Here is a 21732-nt window from a genome sequence, read left to right as displayed (position 1 = left end):
AGACTGTATCTTCAAACACTAGCTAGTATACTCTTTGTCTTTTTTTTTTTTTTTTTTTTAAGAGACAGAGTTTCACTCTTGTTGCCCAGGCTGGAGTGCAATGGTGCGATCTCGGCTCACTGCAACCTCTGCCTCCCGGATTCAAGCAATTCTCCCGCCTCAGCCTCCCGAGTAGCTGGTATTACAGGCATGCGCCACAGTGCTTGCTAATTTTGTATTTTTATTAGAGACGGGGTTTCTCCATGTTGGTCAGGCTGGTCTTGAACTCCCGACCTCAGGTGATCCAACCGCCCTGGCCTCCCAAAGTGCTGGGATTAGAGGTATGAGCCACCGCACCTGGCCTAACTAGTATATTCTTCTTAAGAGCCCCTAACTAACATCACTGCCTTCTGGATTCAAATTTAATGCTGACTTTTTTTCTTATAGCTTCAAAGACTGACAATACTATTCCTAGCCCATATTAACAAAAGCTACCTAAATTGTCCTTTGTTCTGATAAAAATCTATGTCCTTCACACACACTTAAAAGGCTCTTCCTCTTGCCTTTCCTCTGTGAAGTAATGGTTCTCTTTTAATTAAACTCTGTAAGTCCAACATGGTCATCATCATTCAGGCTCCTTATGACAAATGTTTCTCCATATAGTTAGTTACATGATAACGTTATATTTGTCACAGATATTCCATTTCCTCTGTTCCCAGTTACATTATAAACAACTGGAAGATAAATCATCTATTTTTTTTCCCCTCACTTAAATACAAAAAAACACTGAACAAGCAAATGCTTACTGTTTTCAGCTGTCCACTACAAAAATAATTATTTCTTATAAACATCTCTTTATTTATATCCTTTATTTATTTATATGCTTTATTTTTAAGCTGTTTATTAGGATACACTTTTTTATTGCAAACAGAGTTGAGAGTAACTCAGATTTTCTCTTTTATACACAAAGATGCAAATATAGAAGCTGTAAATAGGTACTTCTCTCCAGTACATATTACATAAGCAAATTAAAAGTCATATTACATCCAAAATAAATTTCCCTATGAATATAAAAGTTATAAATATATATTTAACGATATAAAACATCAAATTATATATTACATGCACACAAAAAATCTTACCTTGCTGAGTATTTTGTTCTTGCATTCGATTCACAGTGAGGTCTAAGGGGCCTTCCTGTTCTTCCTGAAGGGAGTTTTCTGCTTGATTCATTTGGATACTTTTACATACTATACTTGGTCCAATTGAACCATTTCTATTCTCTTGAGTTTTACCACTTTTTGAAATGTACTCAATCGCAAATTGACGTATCATCTTTTTCATTAATTCCTGAGCAACTAGGGGAATGTTAGGATCACAGTTCTGAGGAAGATCTAGGGAAGAAATAAATATAACAATCATTTTAAAACGAGAAATGTAAATCACCAACATTTAAATTTATTTTTATTACAAATTAATGACTTCAGAAGTCTTTTAGCATCAGTCCATAACTGCCAATGTTTTCTGGGAATTAGCAATAAAAGCTTTGTAGATTTAATTAGCTTTATAATAATATATCAACCAAAAATGTGGCATATTTAATTATTTCTTACAATTAAACATTCTCTGGTACCAAACTAAAATACAGATAAAGAATTAGACACAGAAGCAGAACAACTTATTCTCAAGAGTTCTAACATTCATTCAGATGTATTTTACTAGATATTAAAACACTCAGTATGTGAACATAAATTGTATAAGTAACCAATTTTTATCCTAATGTACAATGTGCATGCATTAACTAGGAAAACATCTAAATTCTTATAATTCTATATCCATTAAATTCTTCAATTCTGTAAAATGTGCATTTCATCTATGTCCTGAATGTCATCATCAAGGATTTTTTCTTTCCTCGATTTTTTATACAGAAAATTTTTTTTTTTTTGAGACGGAGTCTCGCTCTGTCGCCCAGGCTGGAGTGCTATGGCCGGATCTCAGCTCACTGCAAGCTCCGCCTCCTGGGTTTACGCCATTCTCCTGCATCAGCCTCCCGAGTAGCTGGGACTACAGACGCCCGCCACCTCGCCCGGCTAGTTTTTTGTATTTTTTAGTAGAGACGGGGCTTCACCGTGTTAGCCAGGATGGTCTCGATCTCCTGACCTCGTGATCCGCCCATCTCGGCCTCCCAAAGTGCTGGGATTACAGGCTTGAGCCACCGCGCCCGGCCTATATAGAAAAATTTTGATGATAAATAAAAAATGAAAGAATAGTACAATGACACAGCTTCTACTAATATTCAAGAGCTGTTACTAGTCTGCCAAATTAGCTTTCTTTTTATTTTTATTTGTAGAACCACTGAAACTGCAGAATAATGACAATTTACTCCTAAATATTTCAGCACGGATATCCTAAGATACTTCTGTAAAATGAGAATATCATAGAGAGTTTTAACCAAACCATTTTGATCAACTACAACTATAATAAAGTTCAACAGTAATAATACAACTCTGTCTGAAACTTACAGTTGGTAAAACAACTGAATGATTTTATGGTAAGAAGCGTGGGATAAGAACAGATACACAGTTTATAATAGTGATATAGAGATTTAGTATTGGGGGTGGTGGCTTTTATACACACATCTGGTCTGGCTCCATTCCCTTTATTTACTCACCTTTAGATGCAGGGTGATTGGTATATTGGGAAGGATGACTAGAGATACTTGTTTTCTGAGTAGGGATACACTTTTTTCTCTTAGAAATGGGCCTACTTGTAGAGATACTAGTTCTCTACTCCTTAAATGTCTAAACCCTTACTCAGGTAGATCAGTGTTAAGTGAATAGGCCTTCTCTGATCCATCGTTGTTAAGAGACTGAAGTGGTAAGTCTCCCTAGTTTTGTGTTTCAGTATTAGTTAAAACACTTGTCTAAAAGACTTAAAGAGAAGCCTTCCAACCAACATCTATCATTGACAGGTCCATGGCTCTAAAATACAAGAAGGTTTCAAAATATACTATTTGGAGGTGAGGAGAGGCAACAAACCCACCCCCACCACAACTACCATCACATTTGGTAGCAAAACATGACTTAAGCTGATATAAACTGGTCCTGCATAAATGTCAATACATTTGATCACAGGGTGCTATCTCAGACTTGTTGGAGATATTACAAAACATTGTATTACCTGTTTCAAAACAAATAATTTTGAATTCTGAAAAACATCTGAAAGAGGGAACTATGGGCCTATAAGAAAAATACAATTTTAGCCTTCACTTCCATTGTTTGTTTAGAACTTGATAGGAAAGAGGGACACTATTCGTTTTCCTATTCTACCTAGCTATAGTTCGGGATCTTAGCCATCTTTATGAACTTAGGCTAGTTACATATTCTCCTCCATGCCTCAGTTTCTGCATTCATTAAGACAGAAATAGTAATAGAACCTGGGATAATATTTATGGGGTTTGTTCACTGGATGATGTAAGGATTATATGAGATAGTAGATAAAATACTTAACTCTGTACTTGGCATATTAATAGTCCAGTAAATGTTAGCCGTTAGTAGAAATGATAGGAGAAAAAAAAAGATGCAGGCTGAGCACTTATATTTTATTTAAATCACCAAATGGTAAATAAGTAAAAGTACAAGGGGTCTTCAAAGTTCATGGAAAACGCACCATTATCAAAAAACTAGGCATAAATTTCAAAAATTTTTTGCACCAAAATAAACTACTAATTTGTTGAAACATGTGTAAATGGCATCTAGCTTGAGGCACTAAGAAGGATAAGACATCAGTTTGAAAACATCCAGTATTAGAGCAACATGAGTTCTATGAAAATTGAAGCAAGAACAAATATTAACTATACAGTAAAGCTTGGATGGAAGAATGGTAAAATCACTAGTAATTTTGAAAAAGTTTATGAGGATAATGTCCTAAAGAAATCAGCAGTTTAAAAATGGATAACTTGGTCGTTGGCAAAGTCTGAGTCCTGTCCTCTCGCTCTCCTCCCCATACAGCATGAGCTTCACCACTTGCTCCACTTTCTCCACCAGTTACTGGTTCCTGGACTACGTCCAGGCACCCAGCTATGGTGCCTGACTGGTCAGCAGCGTGGTTGGCATCTATGCAGGTTCCGGGAGCTCTGGTTCCCTGATCTCCATGTGCTGCTCCACCAGCTTCCAGGATGGCTTCAGGTCCGGGGACCTGGCCATGGGGATGGCCGGGGGTCTGGCAGGAAAGGAAGGCATCCAGAATGAGAAGACCATGCAAAGCCTGAATGGCCAGAGCACGCAAAGCCTGAATGACAACCTGGCCTCCTATCTGGACAGAATGAGGAGCCTGGACACCAAGAACTAGAGAAGCTGGAGAGCAAAATCTGGGGGCACCTGGAGAAGAAGGGACCCCAGGGCAGAGACTGGAACCATTACTTCAAGACCATCAAGGACTTAAGGGCTCAGATTTTCGCAAATACTGTGGAAAATGCCCGCGTTGTTCAGCAGATTGACAATGCCCGTCTTGCTGCTGATGACTTTAGAGTCAAGTATGAGACAAAGCTGGCCATGCACCAGTCTGTGGAGAGCAACATCATGGGCTCCCGCAAGGTTACTGATGAAACCAGTGTCACTCGGCTGCAGCTGGAGACACAGATGGAGGCTCTCAAGGAGGAGCTGCTCTTCATGAAGAACCATGAAGAGGAAGTAAAAGGTCTACAAGCCCAGACTGCCAGCTCTAGGGTGACTGTGGAGGTAGATGCCACCAAATCTCAGGACCTTGCCAAGATCATGGCAGACATCTGGGCCCAATACAACAAGCTGGCTCAGAAGAACCGAGAGGAGCTAGACAAGTTACTGGTCTCAGCGTCTCAGCAGATTGAGGAGAGCACCACAGTGATCACCACGCAGTCTGCTGGAGCTGGAGCTGCTGAGATGGTGCTCATGGAGTTGAGACTTACAGTCCAGTCCTTGGAGATGGACCTGGACTCGATGAGAAACCTGAAGGCCAGCTTGGAGAATGGCCTGAGGGAGGTGGAGGCCCGCTACGCCCTACAGATGGAGTAGCTCAATGGGATCCTCCTGCACCTGGAGTCGGAGCTGGCACAGACCCGGGCAGAGGGGCAGCACCAGGCCCAGAAGTACGAGGTCCTGCCAAACATCAAGGTCAAGCTGGAGGCTAAGATTGTCATCTATTGACGCCTGCTGGAAGATGGCGAGGACTTCAATCTTGGTGATGCCCTGGACAGCAGCAACTCCATGCAAACCATCCAAAAGACCACCAGCCACCGAATAGTGGATGGCAAAGTGGTACCTGAGACCAATGACACCAAAGTTCTGAAACATTAAGCCAGCAGAAGCACGGTCCCCTCTGGGGAAGAGGAGGCCAATAAAAAGTTCAGAGGTCAAAAAAAATGGACAACTAATTTTAAGGGATGAGATGATGTTGAAGATAAAGCCCGCAGTGAGAGAATATCCGCATCAATTTGTGAGGACAAAAATTCATTTTGTTTGCATGCCAATTGAAGAGGACTGGTGATTAACAGCAGGAATGATAGTCAACATCATAGACATCTTGATGGACAATAGCTTACATAATTCTGACTCAAAAATTAAAGCTGAGATTTCCACTCCATGGGTGCCAAGACCATTGCGCCCAGATCAGTTGCAGACAACAGCAGAACTTTCAACAGCAGAGCTTTCAATGAAAACATTTTAACCAGTGGGTTCAAGATTCAGAGCATGTCTTCAAAGAATTGTAAAAGGCGATGAAACATGGTTTTACCAATATAATCCTGAAGATAAAACACAATTAAAGCAATGGCTACCAAGAGATGGAAGTGGTCCTGTCAAAGCCAAAGCGGACTGACTAAGAGCAAAGGTTATGGCAACAGTGTTTTGGAATGTTCAAGGCTTTTTGCTTGTTGACTTTCTGGAGGGCCAAAGAAATAACACCTGTTTATTATGAGAGTGTTCTGAGAAAGGCAGCCAAAGTTTGAGCAGAAAAATGCCCAGGAAAGCTTCACCAGGGAGTCCTACACAATAATGCTCTTGCTCATTTCTTTCATCAAACAAGGGCAATCTGGCAAGAGTTATGATGGGAAATCATCAGGCATCCACCTTACAGTCCTCATTTGATGCCTTCTAATTTTTTTGTTTCCTACTCTTAAAAAAACTTTAAAAGTCACCAATTTTTCTTCAGTTAATAATGTAAAAAAAATTGCATTGACACAGTTACATTCCCAGTTCTTTTGAGTATGGACTAAATGGCTGGTATCCTTGCTTACAAAAGTATCTTGAATTGGATGCAGCTTATGTTGAGAAATAAACTTTGTATTTTTTATTTTTATCTTTGAATTCAATTTTTCCATGAACTTTTTAAAGTCCCTTCTTATTTGTTAACTTCATAACTGGAAAAATATAAAAGATATACTTTATAAACCCATGTGATACTTGTTTGGTCCAAACTAGATTATATTAGCACATGTAACCTAACTAAAGGGCACTATCAAAACAAGAAATATCCATGTTGTACATAGGATTCAAAGATACACCATTGCTTGATGATTATCTTTAGAAATCTTTGAAGGCTTCTATGAACATTCTTCTTCACCTTTTTTCAAACCTAATCTTGCTTTGTATTATGTATTTAAAGAAGATACCAGCTTTACTTTTAGGTATTTTAGTTAACTGTCCTGAAATGTATTACTAACATCCTCACTTTATCAATTCAATGTGATTATATCTGCCATAAAGGACAGACATTATTAGACCCATATCACGTGACTAGGGCTATACTTTAGGATTGAATTTAGAGCAAAGTTTAAAGCACAATAAATAGTGCTACTCTGTTTTATTCACCCACTCACTTTTTGTCTCTTTATACTACATTGTGGAATCAGTCCATGTGTGAGACCAAAGGACCTGGCAAAAGAGAGGGAGAAAAACAGACGGACAGACAAAGAGAAAGCTTCTCAGCTGCTGACGGGTTAGTGAGTCTAAATCACTTGCACAAGTTGTCATAACTACAAAAAAGCAAATAACTGAAGATCTAGATGTAGGTTAGGAATTGTAAACTCAAATTTTCACAAGGATCAGGGTAGTAGTAAATATTTGCCTAGAAGAATGTTGCCACCCAGAAATAGGGTTTACTGCCCCCTATTAGACAAGAACACTTATTTTTTGCCTTATTTCTTCATTTTCCAAAGTTAACTAATTTAAAAAGACCTGTGTGGCTGCTGCTTCAAGATGGTCCTCAATAATTCCTGCCTCCTGATATAACACTGTTGTGCAATACCCCCTTGCCCATGTTGTATCATGGGCAGTCTGTGTAACCAATAGCACAATGTGAAAGTATTTGTCACTTTGGAGATTATGTTATAAATGAATGAAGTTTTCATACTGGACAGTGATGAACATTGGTGCTCTTGGTTGTTTTCTCTTTTGCCCCCCCTCTTCTCCCCTCCTTTTATTTTCTCTTTCGCCCCCCCTTCTCCCCTCCTCTTCTCCCCTCCTTTTATTTTCTTTCTCCCCTTCCCTTTCCCTTCTCCTCTGTCTCCTTCTCCCATTCACTTATCTGTTCCTTCATCTCTCTGTCTCTCATCACTCACTCTAGAGAAAGCCATAACTATGAGGAGTCCCACGAGGTGGCTCACGTGAAGAAAGATGGAAGCCTCCTGCAAGCAGCCAAATGCGTGGACTTGAAAGACATTCTACAACAATCAAATCTCCTATGACCTCAACCCAGCTCACTCCTTGATTGTAGCCTCATGAAAAAGTGAGCCAAAACCAACTAGCTGAGCAATTCTCAGGTTCCTGACCCCAGGGAAAATGTGAAATAATAAACGTCTGTTGTTTGAAACTGCTGAATTTGGAAAGTAATTTGTTATAGAGTCATAAATAATACAGATTTTGGTGCATATTAGTGGGATGCTGCTGTAATAAAAAACTGAAAATGTAGGTGTCACCAGGAAGTGGTCTTTGGGAATAGTATTAATGGAAGGTTGAAGTAACTTCAATAAGCTGTTAATACAGCCTTTAAGAAGGCTGCAGAGTAAGAACTTCTAGAAAAATGAGGTAAATATTACTGGAATTATGTAACGGGAGAAAGTTTCACAACACTGTTATCTTCAGTAACTTGGGAAGTAGAAAATGTGCCCAATGAATTGGATGATCTATCTAGGGAAATATCTAAGCAAAGTGTGAAAGGTGGCCCCCGGCTGCTTCTTGCTAATTAAAGTGCAAAAAGAAAGAGAGAAACTCAAGGAAGAACTGCGATATGGTTTAGATGTTTGTGCCCTCTAAATCTCATGTTAAAATGTGATTCTGAATGTTGAAGTTGGGGTCTGACGGGAGGTGATTGGATCATGGTGAAACCAACCCAACCGCCCCCACAGACTGTTCTTTTTGATAAACATAGAAATTGCCCCTTCTGGTCTTAAAAAGCTTGAAACTTGTATTTGTTTTATATTAGTTCCTTCCTCAGAAAAGGACCTTCAGGCCTCTCAAAGAAAGTATCAAAGAACTGAAACTCACCGGATGACGGCACTACATCATGGATCCCTCATTCACCATGATTGCGTCCTTGCCCCTTCCCTAATTCTTGTTTTCTTACATACTGTTACATTTCTCCCCTGCTATATAAACTCTTAGTTTCAGTCAGGCAGATGGATTTGAGATTGAGCACCCATCTCCTTGGCTGCAGCAACTGATTAAAGCCTTCCTTGGCAATAACTGTTGTGTCAGTGATTGGCTTTTTGTGAAGCAAGTAGCAAGACCTACATCAAACCATTGGTGTTTCGGTAATAGTAGGGTGGATCCCTCAGGAATGACTTAGCACCATCCCCTTGGTAATAAGTGAGTTCTCCCTCAGACCACGTGAGATCTGGTTGTTTAAAAGTCTGGGACCTCCTCTCTCTTTTTCTTTTGCCATGTGACGTGCTGGCTTCTGCTTTGCTTTCCGCCATGATTTTAAGCTTCCTGAGGTCCTTACCAGAGCTGAGCAGATATTGGTGTCATGCTTGCACAGACTCATAGACTGCAAAAGCATCAGCCAATTAAATGTCTTCTTTTAATTATTATTATTATTATTATTATTATTTTTTTTTGAGAGAGAGTGTCCCTCTGTCACCCAGGCTGGAGTGCAGTGGCATGATCTTGGCTCACTGCAACCTCCACCTCCTAGGCTCAAGCAATTCTCATGTCTCCATCTCCTGAGTAGCTGGGATTACAGGCATGTGCCACCATGCCCAGCTAAGTTTCATATTTTTAGTAGTGGCTGGGTTTTGCCATGTTGGTTTAGGCCAGTCTGAAACTCCTGGTCTCAAGTGCTCTGCCTGCCTTGGCCTCCCAAAGTACTGGCATGAGCCACCATGCCTGGCCAAACTTCTTTTCTTTATAGCTTGCCCAGCCTCAGGTATTTCTTTTTTTCTTTTTTTTTTCCGAGACAGAGTCTCACTCTGTCACCCAGGCTGGGGTGCAATGGCACAATCTTGGCTCATTGCAACCTCTACCTCCTGGGTTCAAGTGATTCTCCGGCCTCAGTCTCCCGAGTAGCTGGGATTACAGGCATGTGTCACTGCGCCCAGCTAACTTTTGTATTTGTAGTAGAGACGGGGTTTCACCATGTTGGTCAGGCTGAGACTTTTTTTTTTTTTTTTTTGAGAAAGAGTCTCACTCTGTCACCCAGGCTGGAGTGCAGTGGCATGATCCTGGGTCACTGCAACCTCTGCCTCCTGGGTTCAAGCGATTCTCCTGCCTCAGCCGCCTGAATAGCTGGGACCACAGGCGCCTGCTGCCACACCCGGCTAAGTTTTGTACTTTTAGTAGAGATGGTGCTTTGCCATGTTGGCCAGGCTGATCTTGAACTCCTGACCTCAGGTGATCCACCCGCCCTGGCCTCCCAAAGTGCTGGGATTACAGGAATGAGCCACTGAGCTGGCTGAGATATTTCCTTACAGCAATGCAAGAGCAGCTTACTACAGACTGTTAAACAAAGAGATAGCAGGTTTTGATTGTTTTGAAAATTCTCAGTCTATAATACAGAAAGCAAATGATGCCAAAATTAAGAAATGATTATTGAGCAAAGATTAAATCAGGAAAACAGCTAGGAAAATATACTTCAGAAAGGTGACTGGTTTTCTTCCGGTCTGACACTTAATGCTGTGGGTGCCTTGTGAGTAGTTGTTACTGTTTTGCAGGGTGGGAGGGGGAATGTAACTTCATTAAACAAAAGAACTCTGGGAATTAACCAAAGGCTTACAGCCATCAAGGAATCTCTATTCAAGAAAATCAGCTGAATCTTAAAATTGACTGAATCTCAGCAAGTACAGCAAGCTATCATGGCATTTTAAATTGCACCATTTTTCCTTTGCGCTGAAGCTACAAGGTAACAAAAAATAAAACAAAAAACAAAACAAACAAAACAAAAAAACACCGAAACAAACAACTGCACTATTCTCATCCTTCCTCCTCAAGACACACAGAGCCCCCATGGCAAACACTGAGAGTCTTACGATTGTAGACATATAAGGAAACCTCTGTTCAATCATTAGTTGATCACTAACTAGGTGAAGATGTCAGTGGGCACAGAATACAAAGAATACTACCTTCACAGAATTAGTTTAGAAAAGTCACTAAACAAAGAGTAACAACAATGACACAGCAACAACAAACCTTAGGGTGGAGGATAATCTGATTTCCAGTTGTCACACTGTATTATTTTAAATATTTAGTTTTTAAACAAAACATTATGGGACATGCAAAGACATAAAAACGTATCACACATGGGGGAAAAAATCCACAGAAAATGTCTCTGAGAAAGCCCAGATATTGAACTTATTAGACAAAAGAACTTTAAATCAGACATTTAAAATACGTTCAAAGAATGAAAGGAAACCATGTATAAACAACTAAAGTATGAGGAGAATATTTCACTAAACAGGCAATTAAATAAATTTATAATAAAGAACCAGACAGAAATTGCGGGGCTGAAAAGTACACAAATTAAAATGAAAAATTCACTAGATATACACCAGTAGATCTGACCTGGCAGAAAAAAGAACCAATCAACTTGAAGATAGGCAGACTAAGATTATTCAGTCTAAGGACAAAGACGGGGAGGGTAGGTAAGCAGGTAGGTGAATAGAGCCTCAGAGACCTGTGGGACACCAATCAAATGTATCAAGATTTACAAAAGGAATTCCCAGAAGGAAAGAAGAGAGAAAAGCAGAAAAAAAAATTTGAAAAAAAAAAAAATGACAACGCCCAATTTGAAGAAAATATTTATTTACACATCTAAGAAGGTCAACAAATGCTAAGCAGATTAAACTCAGAGATCACATTTAGATGCATCCTAATCAAACCAAAGACAAAGAATAAATTTTGAAAGCAGCAAGAAAAAAAGTAAAATAAAATAATCACAAGTAAGGGACTAAACAAACCGTTAGCTAGACAGACCAAGAAAATAACTAGAGAAGGCCTGAGTTACTTTCTAAAACCAGAAATGAAAGAAGATATACCACTACTGATCTTAAAAAAACACAAAAGATTATCAGAAAATACTATAAAAAATAGTACACCAATAAATTAGATAAACTAGATGAAACTGCCAAATTCCTAGAAGGACACAAATTACCAAATTGACTCAGGAAGTAACAGAAAATATGAATACACCTGTAAAAAGCAAAGGGATTGAATTCATAACCAAAAATTTACCCCAAATAGAGGCCCAGGAACAGATAGCTTCAATGGTAACCTCTACCAGATATTTAAAGAGAAATTAATACCAATCCTTAAAAGCTCTTTAATAAAATGGAGGAAACACTTTCAATTCTATTTACGGGTCAATATTATCCTGATATCAAAACCAGAGAAAGCATATGAAAACTATCAAATAAAAAAACCCTATCCATTAGTAATACACATATTAGATATTGCAGGTTCAGTTCCAGATGACTGGAAAAAAGCAAGTATTGCAATAAAGATAGTCCCAAGAATTTTTTGCTTTCCCAGTGCCTATAAGTTATGTTTAAACTATAGTCTATTAAGTGTGTAATAGCATTATGTCTAAAGAAGTACCCATACCTGTGGTATAATGCTACATGTTGGTTCTCATCCATGGTTCTTGGCTCCTAACTTCCACAGCCCTTGTTACAGTCTTTTATTAGGGGTGTGTTGGGTGTGTTAGGTCTCAGGAGCAGGTCCCAGGAAACAGAATCTCTCCTGCCCTCCTTTCACCTGCCCTAACATAGGACTCCAATCCCCTGCCTTTGTAACTGTGGGTCTTAAGACCCTCCTTAGAGATGGTCTTGCCCTATACTCTGGAAGATGGAATGCTGATGTCAAGAAGTTTCCATTAAAAACCCAAGAGGGCTGAGTTCGGGAGGTTCCAGATAGTTGAACATGTGAAGGGCCCTGGAGGGTGGCATGCCCAGGGAGGGCATGGAAGCTCCACACTCCACTCCCCATGCCTTGCCCTGTGCACCTCTTCATCAGTATCCTCTGTAATATCCTTTAGAATAAGCCAGTTAAGTGTTTCCTTGGGTTCTATGAGCCATTCCAGCAAATTAATCGAACCCAAAGAGGGGGTCATGGAACCCCAACGTGAAGCCAATCAGTCGCCCTGTGAAATGTAACACTATCTCCAGGTAGATAGTATCAGAATTGAATTAGAGGGCACCCAGGTGATGTCCACGGCTCGGCATGTGGGGAAAACCATCCAGGCCTCTGGTCACAGAAGTCTTCTGTGTTGTAGTGGTATGAAAATATAGGAAAAAATGCAGATTGAGAGAGTTTTTCCTGACCAAATACCTTAATTTAAGAATACTTTATTGTTAAAAAATTCTAACAATCATCTCAACCTTCAGCAAGTGGTAATCTTTTTGCTGGTGGAGCGTCCTGCCTCAATGTTGTCACTTGCTGAATGATAAGGGTGGTGGCTGCTGAAGGGCGGGGTGGCTGCAGCAATTTCTTACATTAAGACAACAATGAAATTTGCCCACTGATTGATTCTGCTTTCATGAAACATTCCTCTGTAGCATGTGATGCTATTTGATGGCATTATACCCCAAGTAGAACTTCTTTAAAAATTGGAGTTAATCCTCTCAAACCCTGCCACTCTTTTATCAACTAAGTTTATGCAATATTCTAAATCCTTTGTTGTCATTTCAACAATGCTCACAGCATCTTTGCCAGAAGTAAATTCCCTCTCAGGAAAGCAATTTCTCTGCTCATCCATGAAAAGCAACTCTTCATCTATTAAAGTTTAGACATGAGATTGCAGCAATTCAGTCACATCTTCAGGCTCCACTTCTCTGTCTAGTTCTCTTGCTGTTTCTACCACGTCTGCAGTTGCTTCCTCTTGAAGCCCTCAATGTTACCTATGAGGGTTGGAATCAACTTCCTCTAAAGCAACTTCTTCTGTTAATTCTGATATCCTGACTTCCTCCCATGAACCAGTAATGTTCTTTTTTAAATTTATTTGTTAGTTTTTGAGACGAAGTCTTGCTCTGTTGCCAGGCTGGAGTGCAGTGGTGCAATCTCGGCTCACGGCAACCTCCGCCACCCAGGTTCAAGTGATTCCCCTGCCTCAGCTTCCCGAGTAGCTGGGACTACAGGCGCACACCACCACACCTGGTTAATTTTTTTTGTATTTTAGTAGAGACAGGGTTTCACCATGTTGGCCAGGATGGTCTCAAACTCCTGACCTTGTGATCTGCCCCCCTTGACCTCCCAAAGTTCTGAGATTACAGGCGTTGAGCCACCGCGCCCAACCGAATCAGTAATGTTAACGGCATTTAGTGAATCCTTTCTAGAAGCTTTTCAATTTACCTTGTCCAGATCTATCAGAGGAATCACTATCCATGGCAGCTACAGCCTTACAAAATGTATTTCTTTTATAATAAAACTTGAATGTAGAAATTACTCCTTGATCCATGGGCTGCAGAATAGATGTTCTTGTTTTCAGGGCATGAAAACAGCATTAATATCCTTGTATATCTCCATCAGAGCTCTTAGGTAATCAAGTGCATTTTCAGTGAGCTGTAATATTTTGAAAGGAATTCTTTTTTCTGAGCAGTAGGTCTCAACAATGGATGTGATGGTTAATATTCAACTTGACTGGAATGAAGCATGCAAAGTATTGTTCCTGGGTGTGTCTGTGAGGGTGTTGCAAAGGAGATTAACATTTGAGTCTGAACTAGTAGAGGTAGACCCACCCTCTATCTGGATGGGCACCATATAATCAGCTGCCAGCTTGGTTAGGATAAAAGCAGGTAGTAGAATGTGGAAAAATTAGGCTGGGTAAGTCTTCTGGCCTCCATTCTTCTCTCACGCTGGATGCTTCCTGCCCTCGAACATCAAACTCCCAAGTTCTTCAGCTTTTGAACCCTTGAACCTACACCAGTGGTTTGACAGGGTGACCAGGCCTCCAACCACAGACTGAAGGCTGCACTGTCGGCTTCCCTACTTTTGAGGTTTTGGGATTCAGACTGGCTTCCTTGCTCCGCAGCTTGTCAACAGTCTATTGTGGGACTTCAACTTGTGACTGTGCGAGTCAACACTCTTCAATAAACCCCCTTTCATATATACATCTATCCTATTAGTCCTGTCCTGACTAATTACAGATTTTGGTCCCGGGAGTGGTTTTAGAGGAATAGAAGTTTAAAGATGGAGTTTTTAAGTTGGCTTTTGGGTTTCTGGAATTGGCTGCTTAATATGACTAGAACCAAAAATGTTAAGAACTCCACCTCTAATAGTATGGAGAACACTGATAGTCCTTGGCATAAACTGTTTAAAGAGTTAGGCAAAATAAATGCATTTGATACTCCTGATTCACTGCCTGTGAGAGGCAAGTTTAGTGACTCTGTACATAATACCTTTGACCATATGTAAAGAACCAAGGAATATAATCACTGCCTGTGAGAGGCAAGTTTAGTGACTCTGTACATAATACCTTTGACCATATGTAAAGAACCAAGGAATATAATGAAGTTGGTTGGTTGCTCCTAAGTTCACTAGACAAAGTGATGAAAGAAAATTATGAACTCAGGGATTCTATCTCCTGGCTCAAGAGGAACATGCTGAGTCTCAAATCTAGTAAGATTGCTCTGAGTGAGAGTTTTATCTCCTGTCAAGAAAGAGCTGAAATTGTGGAAAATCAGACACAAGCTCTTATCATGCGAGTGGCTGCCCTGCAACGAAAGGTTCACACACAGTCTCACAAGGTGTCTAGTGTTAAAGTGAGGGCACTGACTGTAAAAGAAGGGGCCTTGCAACTTGGAATAGGAACTTGTGGGAGAACCCTGATAAGGCTGGGAGCACTAAGCTACTAAATTCTGATGAGTCTTTTTAGTCAGAGGAAACAGCCTCCCCACTCCCAGTGGTGGCAACATCCCCAACACATCCCCTTCCCAACCCAGGCAGCCATCAGCCTTTCCACCTTTGTCTGAGGAGATTAACCGTACACTGCTTGAGGCAACAGTGATGGCCTCCCAAGGCAGCTGCCAGGCAAGACAGTGCCGATTCTCCTCAGGACCCAACCCTAACACCCCTGTTTGCTTCTAGACCTATAACTAAAGATCTGGCAGGCCCCTGGAGAGAAGGTTCAAAGTGTGACCCATGATGAGCTGTGCTATACTCCAAAATAACTGTTTGAGTTTTCTAACTTATATAAGCACAAATCTGGAGGATAGGCATAGGAATGAATATGAAGGGTGGGGAATAATGGTGGAAGAAACAAAGTTGGATCAGGCTGAATTTATTGATTTGGGCTCACTAAGCAGGAATTCTGCATTTAATGTTGCAGCTTGGGGAGTTAAAAAAAGGTTCTAATAGTTTATTTGCTTGGTTAGCTGAAATATGGATTAAATACGGGCTCAAGGCCAGGTGTAGTGGCTAATGCCTATAATCGCAACACTTTGGGAGGCCAAGGCAGGCGGATAATTTGAGGTCAGGAGTTTGAGATCAGCCTGGCCAACATGGTGAAACCCCATCTCTACTAAAAACACAAAAATTAGCCGGGTGTGGTGGCGGATGCCTTTAATCCCGGCTACTTGGGAGGCTGAGACAGGAGAATCGCTTGAGCCCAGGAGGCAGAGGTTGCAGTGAGCCGAGATTGTGCCACTGGACTCCAGCCTCGATGACAGAGTGAGACTCTATCCCCACACCCCACCTCCCCCCAGAAAAAGATGGACCCCTGTTAGCAAGCTGGAAATGCCTGATCTCCCTTGGTTTAATGTAGAGGAAGGGATCCAAAGGCTTAGGGAGACTGGGATGTTAGAGTAAATTAGTCACTTTAGACCTACTCATCCCAGCTGGGAGGGTCTAGAAGACATACTCTTGACCAATACTTTGCAAAACAGATTTACAAGGGCAGCACCTGCATCTTTCCCGAATTTCTTTGTCACCCATTTCCCAATCATGATTCTTCCAAGTCCATGCAGTGTGGACTTTCCCTTCCAAGTCTAGGAAGGGAAATCTTAGTGGGCAGAACTTCGAGCAGTGCACCTCGTTGTGCACTATTCTTTGAAGGAGAAATGGCTAGATGTGCGATTATATACCGATTCATGGGCTGTAGCCAATGGTTTGGATAGATGGTCATGGACTTGGAAGAATAATGATGAGGAAATTGGTGACAAAGAAATTTGGGAAAGATGTTGTGTGGCTGGACCTCTCTGAGTGCTCAAAAACTGTAAAAATATTTCTATCTCATATGAGTGCTCACCAACGGGTCACCTCAGCAGAGGAGGATTTTAATAATCAAGAGGATAGGATGACTTCTTCTGTGGACACCACTCAGCCTCTTTCCTCAGCCACCCCGTCATCGCCCAATGGGCCCATGAACAAAGTGGCCATGGTGGCAGGGATGGAGGTTACACATGGGCTTAGCAACACGGACTTCCAATCACCAACGCTGACCTCGCTACAGCTACTGCTAGAGCCCAATTTGCCAGCAGCAGAGACCAACACTGAGCCTTCAGTATGGCACCATTCCTCGGGGTGATCAGCCGGCTACTTGGTGGAAGGTTGATTATATTGGACCTCTTCCATCATGGAAAGGGCAACAGTTTGTCCTCACTGGAACGGACACTCCAGATATGGGTTTACCTATCCTGCATGCAATGCTTCTGCCAAGACTACATGCGTGGACTCAAGAAATGCCTTATTTACCATCACAGTATTCCACATAGCGTTGCCTCTAACCAAGGCACTCACTTTACAGCTAAAGAAGTGAGGCAGTGGGCTCATGCTCATGGAATTCACTGGTCTGACCATGTTCCCCGTCATCATGAAGTAGCTGGATTGACAGAATGGTGGAATGGCCTTTTGAAGTCACAATTAAAACTCCAACTAGATGACAATACTTTGCGGGGCTAGGGCAAAGTTCTCCAGAAGGCTGTGCATGCTCTGAATCAGCGTTCAATGTATGGTACTGTTAACTCCCATAGCCAGGATTCACGGGTCCAGGAGTCAAGGGGTGGAAGTTGAAGTGGCACCACTCACCATCACCCCTATTGATCCACTAGCAAAATTCTTGCTTTCTGTTCCTGTAACATTACGTTCTGCTGGCCTAGAGATCTTAGTTCCAGAGGGAGGAATGCTGCCACCAGGAAACATAATGATTCCATTAAACTGGAAGTTAAGACTGCCACCTGGATACTTTGGGGTCCCCCTACCTCTCAGTCAACAGGTTAAGAAGGGAGTTACAGTGTTGGCTGGGGTGACTGACCCAGACAAACTATCAAGATGAAATCAGTCTACTACTCCACAGTGGAGGTAAGGAAGAGTATCTGTGGAATACAGGAGATCCCTTAGGGCATCTCTTAGTATTACCATACTCTGTGATTAAGGTCAATGGGAAACTATAGCAGCCCAATCCAGGCAGGATTACAAACGTCCCAGACCCTTTGAGAATGAAGCCTTAGGTCACTCCATCGGGAAAAAACCCATAGCCCACTGAGGTGCCTGCTGAAGGGAAAGGGGATACAGAATGGGTAGCAGAAGAAGGCAGTAATCAATACCAGCTATGACCACGTGACCAGTTACAGAAACGAGGACTGTAATGTCATAAGCATTTCCTCCTCAATTTATTAAGAACATGTTGTGGCCGGGTGCAGTTGCTCATGCTTGTAATCCCAGCACTTTGGGAGGCCGAGGCGGGCAGATCATGAGGTCAGGAGATCGAGACCATCCTGGCTAACACAGTGAAACCCTGTCTCTATTAAAAATACAAAAAATCAGCCAGGCGTGGTGGCACGAGGCTGTAATCCCAGCTACTTGGGAGGCTGAGGCAGGAGAATCACTTGAACCTAGGAGGTGGAGGTTGCAGTGAGCTGAGATCGCGCCACTGCACTCCAGCCTGGGTGACAGAGTGAGATTTCATCTCAGAAAAAGAGAACATGTTGTGCATGTATATACTTGTACTAAGAAAATATCTTCATTTTATTTCCTTTCTTTTCCCTTTATCATGTGTCATAAGATTTATTGACTTCATATCAGCATTAAAGTGCTGTTAACTTTGTGTAATAGCATTTCGACTGGGGACTGGTGCACTGTACTAAGGATAGCTGCATTATGTTAGGCACAATTATTACCTTGCTACTGTCTTTATTTGAATATTATGTGTGATTTCGGATGTGTATGGGTTCAAGTTGACAACGGGTGTGATGGTTAATACTGAGATTGAAAAGTCTTGTTCTTGGTTGTGTCTGTGAGGGTGTTGCCAAAGGGGATTAACATTTGAGTCAGTGAACTAGGAGAGGTAGATCCACCCTCAATCTGGGTGGGCAACACATAATCAGCTGCCAGCTTGCCTAGGATAAAAGTAGGCAGCGGAATGTGGAAAAATTAGTCTGGCTAAGTCTTCTGGCCTTCCTCTTTCTCCTGGGCTGGAAGTTTTCTGCCCTCAAATGTTGAACTCCAAAAGTTCTTCAGCTTTTGGACTCCTGGACCTACACCAATGGTTTGACAGGGGCTCTCGGGCCTCGGGCCACAGACTGAAGGCAGCATTGGTGGCTTCCCTACTTTCGAGGTTCTGGGATTCAGACTCCTTTTCCCTACTTTTGAGGTTTTGGGACTTGGATTGGCTTCCTTGCTCCTCAGCTTGCAGACAGCCTATTATGGGACTTCACCTTGTGATCATGTGAGTCAATACTCCTTAATAAACTCCTTTTCACATATACATCTATCGTATTAGTCCTGTCCTTTTAGAGAATGCTGAATAATACGGTGGGCTTAAAATAATCAGTAAACCATTCTGTAAACAGATGTGCTGTCACCCAGGCTTTGTTGTTCTACATATAGAGCACAGGCAGAGTATATTTAGTGTAATCCTTACAGGCCCTAGAATTTTTGGCATGGTAAATCAGCACTGGCTTCAAGTTAAAGTCACAGCTGCATTAGGCCATAACCAGAGAGTAAGCCTGTCCTTTGAAGCTTTGAAGCCAGGCATTGACTTTGCTCTAGCTATGAAAGCCCTAGATGGCATCCTCTTTTAACAGAAGACTGTTTCATGTATTAACACATTGAAAATTTATTGTTTGGTACAGTCACTTTCATCAAAGATCTTAGCTAGATCTTCTGGAGAGCCTGCTGCAGTTTCTATATCAGCACTTGCTGCTGCTTCACCTTACACTTTCATGTAATGGAGACAGCTTTCTTTAAATCTCAAGAACCAATCTCTGCTAGCTTCCAACTTCTCTCCTGAAACTTCCTCTCAGCTGTCTCGGCCTTCAACGAATTAAAGAGACTTAGGCCCTCACTCTAGTTTAGGTTTTGGCTTAACGGAATGTCATGGCTGGTTTGGTCTTCTACTCAGACCACTCAAACTTTCTCCCTATCAGCAATAAGCCTGATTTGCTTTATCACTCATGTATTCACCAGAGCAGCACTTTTAATTTTCTTAAAGAACTTTTCCTTTGCATACACAATGTGATGCATTGTGCAGAAACTGTTTGATGCGATAGGAGTAGCTTTTGGCCTATCCTGACTTCGATATGTCTTTCTCACTAAGCTTAGTCATTTATAGCTTTTGATTTAAAATAAGAGGCATATGACTCTTCCTCTCACTTAAATACTCAGAGGCCATAGTAGCGTAATTAATAGGCCTAACTTCAATCCTGTTGTATCTCAGGGAAGAAGAGGGCCTGAGATGGGAAAATGACTGGTCAGTGGAACTGTCAGAACACACACATTTCATCTTCTCATGTGGGAGTGGTTCGTGGTACCCCAAAATAATTACAGTCATAACATCTAGGATCACCATAACAGACACAATAGTAATACTAAAAAAGTTTGAAATATTGTGAGAATTACTAAAATGTGACACAGAGACATGAAGTGAACACATTACAGGGAAAATAGCGCAAACAGACTTGTTAGATGCAGGGCTGCCATGCACCTTCAATTTGTAAAAAAATGCAAAATCTACAAAGCACAATAAAGCAAAGAATAATAAAATAAGGTTTGTCCCTCTAGACTCAGTACTCAATAAAATGCTATCAAAGAGAATCCAGTAACACATTAAAAAGAATTATACACCATGAACAAGAAGGCTTTATGTCAAGAATTCCAGGTTGGTTTAACATATAAAAATCAATCCATCCTGGCTGGGCAGAGTAGCTCAAGCCTGTAATCCCAGCACTTTGGGATGGTGAGGTGGGCGGTTCGCTTGAATCCAGGAGTTTGAGACCAGCCTAGGCAATATGGTAAAGCACCGTCTCTACAAAAAACACAAAAATTTAGCCAGGCATTAGTGATGTCTGGCCCCTGTGGTCCTAGCTACTTGGTGGGAGGATCACTTGAGCCCAGACAGGCAAGGCTGCAATGAACCATGACTGCACCACTGCACCATAGCCTGGGTGACAAAGCAAGAGCCTGTCTCAAAAACAAACAAACAAAAATCAATCAATTCATATAATTCAGAATGTTAACAAACATATTAACAGAATAAAGAACAAAAGCTACATAATCTCCATACATGTAGAAAAAGTCCTTGACAAATACAATTTCCTTTCATGGCAAAAACAGTGAACAAGCTAGGAATAGAAGAAAATGTCCTTAAATCTCATAAAGATATCTGTAAAAAAATCCACTGGGAACATGGTACTTAATGGTGAAGGGCTAAAAGCTTTCCCCCAGAATGCTTTGTCAGGAACCAAACAAGGATATATGCTCTTATCACTTCAACATTGTACTGGAGTGTTCTAGCCAAGGCAATAAAGCAAGAAAAATAAATAAAAGACATCTGGATTGGCAAGGAAGGAACAAAACTCTCTTTTTATATAAATAATATAATCTTGTGATATATAAATTTAATTTAGATTACCGTTGTATAATCTTGTACATTTGCATATAATCTTATATACATAAATTTCTAAGGAATCTGTATACAAACAAACATTAAGAACTAATAGTCAAGTTCACAAGATTACAGGATACCAAATCAATATACAAAAATGAATTTTATTTCTAGCCAATGGCATAAAACAAATCCAAAATGCAATTTTTAAAAAAATCACATTTACAATGGCATCACAAATAAAATACTTATAAAAAATAAACTTTAAAAGGTGGAAGAGTTGTACACTGAAAACTGGAAACATAATAAAGACTTAAAATAATGTAATAGGAATATGTCCTCTGTTCACAGATTGAAAAAATTAATATTGTTAAGATGGTAATATTCCTCAATTTTTATCAATAGGTTCAACACAATCCCTATCTAAATCCCAGTTGGCAGTTTTATAGAAACTGGCAAGCTGATTCTAAA

At 40.9% G+C, this 21732-nt stretch overlaps 1 protein-coding gene across 13 annotated transcripts in view; it reads right to left on the bottom strand.

Moving 5' to 3' along the window:
* Positions 1-21732, bottom strand: part of LCORL (ligand dependent nuclear receptor corepressor like) — a 177706-nt gene that overhangs the window by 63026 nt on the left and 92948 nt on the right. For 12 of the 13 annotated variants that reach the window (XR_004228891.1, XM_023206986.2, XM_031935367.1 and 9 more), the window contains one exon: positions 1122-1373. Coding sequence is in view for 12 of the 13 variants with exons in the window: in XM_023206986.2 (XP_023062754.1) it covers positions 1122-1373 (252 nt within the window). In the remaining variant the exon portion in view is untranslated. Of the gene's footprint in view, positions 1-1121; positions 1374-2299; positions 4201-21732 lie in introns of those variants that run through there. The other variant, XM_031935369.1, reaches the window with a different exon arrangement.

Source organism: Piliocolobus tephrosceles, chromosome 3, assembly GCF_002776525.5.
Source record: "Piliocolobus tephrosceles isolate RC106 chromosome 3, ASM277652v3, whole genome shotgun sequence".
In the NCBI taxonomy this organism is placed as follows: Eukaryota; Metazoa; Chordata; class Mammalia; order Primates; family Cercopithecidae; genus Piliocolobus; species Piliocolobus tephrosceles.
The sequence above is the reverse complement of the archived record's forward strand: the minus strand, read 5'-3'. Positions and strand labels throughout refer to the sequence as shown.